Below are 6,609 nucleotides of genomic sequence, written 5' to 3'. Positions count from 1 at the left end.
TTTTTTTTTTTTTTTTTGAGTCAGAGTCTCACTCTATTGCCCAGGCTGGTGTGTAGTGTCACGATCTCGGATCACTGCAACCTCCGCCTCCTGGATTCAAGGGATTCTCGTGCCTCAGCTTCCAAAGTAGCTGGGATTACAGGTGTTCACCACCATGCCCGGCTAACTTTTGTATTTTTAGTAGGGACAGGGTTTCACCATGTTAGCCAGGCTGGTCTCAAACTCCTGATCTAAAGTGATGTGCCTACCTTGGTCTCCCAAAGTGCTGGGATTACAGGCGTGAGCCACCGTGTCTGGACTGGACAATATTTTAAGACAGAGTCTCACTCTGTTGCCCAGGCTGGAGTGTAGTGGTGCCATCGTAGCTTACTGCAGCCTTGAACTCCTGGGCTCAAACGATCCTCCTGCCTCAGCTTCCCAAGTAGCTAAGACTACTGGTGCGTGCCGCCATGCCTGGCTAATTGAAAAAACAAAAAATCTCTAGAGTTGAGGTCTCACTGTGTTACCCAGGCTAGTCTTAAACTCCTGGGCTCACACAATCCTTGCGCCTCGGCCTCCCAAAGTGCTGGGATTACAGGCGTGAGTCACTGCACCTGGCCATTTTGCACTATTATGCATGTGGCTGCTATGAGCATTCTAGTCCCTGTCTTTGGGTATCTCTGCCCTGTTTCTGTTGGTCTGAACTTGAGGGTGGCGTTGCTGCCTTGTTCTTTTCCAGGCCTTCAAGATTCTCCAGGGGCCGGGCAGCTGGGCTATGGCCCTTGTGTCATTCATCCAACCCTGCCCGCCGGGCTTGTCCCTGTAACTTGCCTGCCCTTGCTCGTCCTCCAGGTGTGTCTGACGCTGACTGCCAAGCGCATGGCCCGGAAGAACTGCCTGGTGAAGAACCTGGAGGCTGTAGAAACCCTGGGCTCCACGTCCACCATCTGCTCGGACAAGACAGGGACCCTCACTCAGAACCGCATGACAGTCGCCCACATGTGGTTTGACAACCAGATCCATGAGGCTGACACCACTGAGGACCAGTCAGGTGAGCGCAGGCCCCAGGTGAGGACCATGGGCGCCTGGCTCCAGGAGCCCCTGGCCCTCACATGTGCCTCCCCCAGGGACCTCATTTGACAAGAGCTCACACACCTGGGTGGCCCTGTCCCACATCGCCGGGCTCTGCAATCGCGCCGTCTTCAAGGGTGGTCAGGACAACATCCCTGTGCTCAAGGTGGGTTCAGCTGCTGGCCTCACCTGGGCCCCGCCTGTGTCCTCCCCTCCACTGTCCCTGCTCTGACAACTCTCTCTCCCTGCAGAGGGATGTGGCCGGGGATGCCTCTGAATCTGCCCTGCTCAAGTGCATCGAGCTGTCCTCTGGCTCCGTGAAGCTGATGCGTGAACGCAACAAGAAAGTGGCTGAGATTCCCTTCAATTCCACCAACAAATACCAGGTACTCTGGGCTTTCCGGGAGAGCCAACCTGGACCTCAGGCTCCCTATGATGCCTGTAAAGAGGTGTCATAGAGCCTTGATTTTCCCATCTGTAAAATGGTAATGATAATACCTACCTGGTGGGGAGAGGAACAGGGAGAACCTGAGAGTAGGAGCCAGATCTCTGTTGGAGTGAGACGCTGAGGAATCAAGATCTTCCTGCAGGCCAAGCGTGGTGGCTTACATCTCTAACACCAGCACTTTAGGAGGCTGAGGCAGGAGGATCACTTGAGGCCAGGAGTTTGAGACCAGCCTGGGCAAGATGGCAAAACCCCATCTGTATGAATTTTTTTTTTTTTTTAATTAGCCAGGTGTGGTGGTATGTGCCCGTGAGCTCAGCGATTTGGGAGTCTGAGGCAGGAGGATTGCCTGAGCCGGGGAGGTTGGGGCTGCAGAGAGCCTACATCATGCACTGCGCTCCAGCCTGGGTGACAGAGCAAGACCCTGACTCAAAAAAGAAAAAAAGTTTTCCTACAGCAGAGAGTGGGAACAAGCGGGAGACCTCTTGGGGCAGAGCAGCAACTTTCAATTATTCAACAAACTTTTTTTTTTTTGGAGACAGAGTCTCACTCTGTTGCCCAGGCTGCAGTGCAGTGGTGCGATCTTGGCTTACTGCAAGCTCCACCCCCCAGGTTCACACCATTCTCCTGCCTCAGCCTCCCAAGTAGCTGGGACTACAGGCGCCCGCCACCATGCCCGGCTAACTTTTTGTATTTTAGTAGAGATGGGGTTTCACTGTGTTAGCCAGGATGGTCTCGATCTCCTGACCTCGTGATCTGCCCGCCTCAGCCTCCCAAAGTGCTGGGATTACAGGCGTGAGCCACCGCGCCCGGCCTCAGCAAACTTTTTTTTGAGACGGAGTCTCGGTCTGTCGCCCAGGCTGGAATGCAGTGGTGTGATCTCAGCTCACTGCAACCTCTGCCTCTGGGTTCAAGTGATTCTTGTATCTCAGCCTCCCAAGTAGCTGGAATTAGAGGCGTGCACCACCACGCCCAGCTAATTTTTGTATTTTTAGTATTGATGGGGTTTCACCATGTTGGCCAGGCTGGTCTTGAACCCCTGACCTCAAGTGATCCACCCACCTCGGCCTCCCAAAGTCCTGGGATTACAGGCATAAGCCACCATGCCTGGCCCATTCAGTATACATTTTTTGAGCAGCCACCACATGTTAGGCGCTGTTTTGGGTGCTGGGTGTATACACAGTAGTGAGTGAAATGGTGAAGTCCCCCACTCTCTGGGACTTACGCTCTGGCTCCAGAAGACAGGCAATAACAAAGGCATGAGGAGGTAATCATAGTGGTTGTGGTGCTGAGGGAGGGAGCCCTTCAGGTGTCTGGGGGAAGAGCACTTGGGTAGCAGGCACAGCCTGTGCAAAGGCACAGAGGCGGGAGTGTGCTGGCGCATCTGAACGCCAGCCAGCCAGCCAGCCAGTGCAGAGGGGCTGGGAGCCAGGGAGCGTGGTGGGAGTGGTGGGTGATGGCTAGATCCTGTCAGACCTCACGGGCATGGAGAGGACTTGGCTGTGACTCTGAGGAGCACACAAGCCTCCAGGGGCTTCTGAGCCAAAGAGACACAGGAGTTGACTCAGAGCTTTTAGAATAACTTTATTAAGATATAATTAACATACCGTAGCTCGTCCCTCTAAGTGTATAATAGTTTTAGTATGTTTGCAGATATAGGCAGTCATCCACATAGTCAATTTTAGAGCATTTTCATCACCTCCAAAAAGAAACCCCACATCGCTCAGCTGTCACCCGCCCCCTCCTCCCCCACACTCCCAGCCCTAAGCAACCACTAACCTACTTTCTGTCTGTATGGATTTGCCTATTCTGGACATTTCATAAAAATGGAAGCATATGGCCGGGCGTGGTGGCTCACGCCTGTAATCCCAGCACTTTGGGAGACCGAGGCAGGAGGATCGCTTGAACTCAGGAAATTGAGACCAGCGTGGGCAACATAGGGAGAGCACATCTCTACAAAAAATTGGCCAGGCATGGTGGTGCGGACCTGTGGTCCCAGCTACGTGGTAGACTGAGGTGGGAGGATCACATGAACCTGGGAAGTCAAGGCTGCAGTGAGCTGTGATCTCGCCACTGTTCTCCAGCCTGGGTGACAGAATAAGACCCTGTCTTTAAAAAAAAAACAAAAACAAAAAATGGTAGGGGGAGGGGAGCATGGGCGTGGTGGATCACGCCTGTTGTCCCACCACTTTGAGGGGCTGAGGAGGGCAGATCACTTGAGGCCAGGAGTTCAAGACCAGTCTGGCCAACATGGCAAAATCCCGTCTGTACTAAAAATGCAAAAGTTAGCTGGGTGTGGTGGTGGTGCCTGTAATCCCAGCTACTCGGGAGGCTGAGGCAGGAGAATCGCTTGAACCCAGGAGGCGGAGGTTGCAGTGAGCTGAGGTCGCACCACTGCACTCCAACCTGGGCAACAGAGTGAGACTCCATCTCCAAAAAAAAGAGAGAAAGAAATATCCATGAGATAGACAGAAGCGGACAGGAATGAGCAGAGGTCTCTTGAGAGAGTGTCCCCTCTGGGAGAGCCCTGGTGTGGGTCTGACCTGGCGCCTTTGGCTCTGGACCAGGGACAGGATGGGGCAGGGAGCTTCCTGGTGTCTGCGTGGCTCAGGCACGCCACCCTCTGCTCCGTCCCCAGCTCTCCATCCATGAGACTGAGGACCCCAACGACAACCGATACCTCCTGGTGATGAAGGGTGCCCCCGAGCGCATCCTGGACCGCTGCTCCACCATCCTGCTGCAGGGCAAGGAGCAGCCTCTGGATGAGGAGATGAAGGAGGCCTTCCAGAACGCCTACCTCGAGCTCGGCGGCCTGGGCGAGCGCGTGCTTGGTGCGAGGCTGCCGGGCGGGCTCTGGGGTCCCTAGAGGGCAAGGAGGGTTGTGATGCTGCCCAAAGCCTGGCTCAGTCCAGGGCCTCCCAGAATGTAGTGTGAATGAATGAATGAATGAATGAATGAATGAATGAATGAGAGAGGAAGGCATCCTAGGAAATGAATGCTGACCAGCCGTCTTGCCGATGGGGAGATGGAATGCGGGCAATGCAGACATCTAGGGGCATGGGGCAGAGGTTCCGAGGCTGGAACCCTTACACCCCAACCCTTCCCTGCCGCCAGGTTTCTGCCATTATTACCTGCCCGAGGAGCAGTTCCCCAAGGGCTTTGCCTTTGATTGTGATGATGTGAACTTCACCACAGACAACCTCTGCTTCGTGGGCCTCATGTCCATGATCGACCCACCCCGGGCAGCCGTCCCTGACGCGGTGGGCAAGTGTCGCAGTGCAGGCATCAAGGTGTGGCTTGGGGTGGCTGGGGAAGGTGAGGCCAGGCATGGGGCGGGGGAGGCCATCCCTAAAAATCAATGCCTGCAGGTCATCATGGTCACCGGCGATCACCCCATTACGGCCAAGGCCATTGCCAAGGGCGTGGGCATCATCTCTGAGGGCAATGAGACTGTGGAAGACATCGCCGCCCGTCTCAACATTCCCGTCAGCCAGGTTAACCCCCGGTGAGCCACCCATCCCAACCAGGACCCTGGACATCCCTCTAGAGTGTTGACACAGGGGGACTGCCTCCCCGCAACCTCCCTCTGCATTGCCCGTCCCGTTCTTTCTGGGACTTCTCCATGGACCAGGCCCTGGGTCCGGCCCTCCGTCCAGTGTGGGGACATTGCAGCCACAGAGGTAGCCAGGCATAGGTTTGCATCCCAGTGTTTTTTTTGTTTTGAGACAGAGTCTCGCTGTCATCCAGGCTAGAGTGCAGTAGCGCAATCGTGTCTCACTGCAACCTCTGCCTCCCAGTTTCAAGCAGTTCTGTGCCTCAGCCTCAGCCTCCTGAGTAACTGGGATTACAGGGGCCCTCCACTACACCCAGCTAATTTTTTTTGTACTTTTAGTAGAGATGGGGTTTCACTATGTTGGCCAGGCTGATCTCGAACTCCTGACCTCAGGTGATCCACCTGCCTCGGCCTCCCAAAGTGCTGGGATTACAGGCGTGAGCCACCGTGCCCTGCCTGCATCCCAGCTTTTACTGCTCACAAACTGTGTGACATTGGGCAAGTCCTTTAGCATCCATGAACTTCAGTTGGCCCATCTCTAAAATGGGCTACTAATAATTCCTATCTCAGAGGATTCAGTAGAATCCAGTACTTCTGTGTCTGTCTCTCTTTTTTCCTGTCTCTCTTTGTCTCTCTCTTTTCTGTTCTGTTTTTCCGACTTCTTCAATTTTTCCATCCTCATGCCTATCTCCGACTCTGCCTCCCCTCCATTTGTCCATATATCTCCGTTCCTCTGAATCCACTGCCCCTTGTCTGGGCGCAGTGGCTCATGCCTGTAATCCCAGCACTTTGGGAGGCCGAGTCAGGTGGATCACTTGAGGTCAGGAGTTCGAGAGCAGCCTGGCCAACATGGCAAAACCCCAACTCCACTAAAAAATAAAAAAAATTAGCCAGGCGTGATGGTGGGCACCTGTAATCCCAGCTACTAGGGAGGCTGAGATGGGAGAATTGCTTGAACCCAGGAAGCAGAGGTTGCAGTGAGCTGAGATCGCACCACTGGGCTTCAGCCTGTGTGACAGAGCAAGACTCCATCTCAAAAATAATACATACATACATACATACATACATACATACATACACTGCCCGGAAGTCCTTCCTCAGGTCTGCCCGCATGCCCTGCTGCAGTAGCCCCCTTCTCCCCTGCTTCCCCCAGAGGCCCCTTCCCACAGCCCCTGGTCCTCTGGCTCTCCTGTTTGTGGAGCTGGCCCCTCTGTTTCTCTGTCCTTCAGGGGTCACTGTGCCACTCCTCACACACCCTGACCTCAGCCATCACCCTCTCTGCTCTTCCCAGGGATGCCAAGGCCTGTGTGATCCACGGCACCGACCTCAAGGACTTCACCTCCGAGCAAATTGATGAGATCCTGCAGAATCACACCGAGATCGTCTTCGCCCGCACGTCCCCCCAGCAGAAGCTTATCATTGTGGAGGGCTGTCAGAGACAGGTGTGCTGCGCTCCCGCAGAGGAGGGGATGGGGCCTTGACTCCTGGGTCCTCACTGAGGCTGGGGCCTGGATTCCTGGGTCTGAGGGAGGAGGGGCTGGGGGCCTGGATTCCTGGGTNT

At 54.9% G+C, this 6,609-nt stretch overlaps 1 protein-coding gene across 2 annotated transcripts in view; it reads left to right on the top strand.

The window, feature by feature from the left end:
• LOC108513878 (sodium/potassium-transporting ATPase subunit alpha-3) overlaps positions 1-6,609 on the top strand; it is a 122,320-nt gene that overhangs the window by 106,679 nt on the left and 9,032 nt on the right. For both annotated transcript variants that reach the window (XM_017849810.1, XM_017849809.1), the window contains 7 exons: positions 832-1,030; positions 1,107-1,216; positions 1,302-1,436; positions 4,134-4,326; positions 4,610-4,785; positions 4,864-5,000; positions 6,340-6,490. In XM_017849810.1, coding sequence (XP_017705299.1) covers positions 832-1,030; positions 1,107-1,216; positions 1,302-1,436; positions 4,134-4,326; positions 4,610-4,785; positions 4,864-5,000; positions 6,340-6,490 — 1,101 coding nt within the window. The remainder of the gene's footprint in view (positions 1-831; positions 1,031-1,106; positions 1,217-1,301; positions 1,437-4,133; positions 4,327-4,609; positions 4,786-4,863; positions 5,001-6,339; positions 6,491-6,609) is intronic.

This window comes from Rhinopithecus bieti, unplaced genomic scaffold (assembly GCF_001698545.2).
Source record: "Rhinopithecus bieti isolate Rb0 unplaced genomic scaffold, ASM169854v2 scaffold_33065, whole genome shotgun sequence".
Taxonomy (NCBI): Eukaryota; Metazoa; Chordata; class Mammalia; order Primates; family Cercopithecidae; genus Rhinopithecus; species Rhinopithecus bieti.
This window is presented reverse-complemented; position numbering and strand designations above follow the sequence as displayed.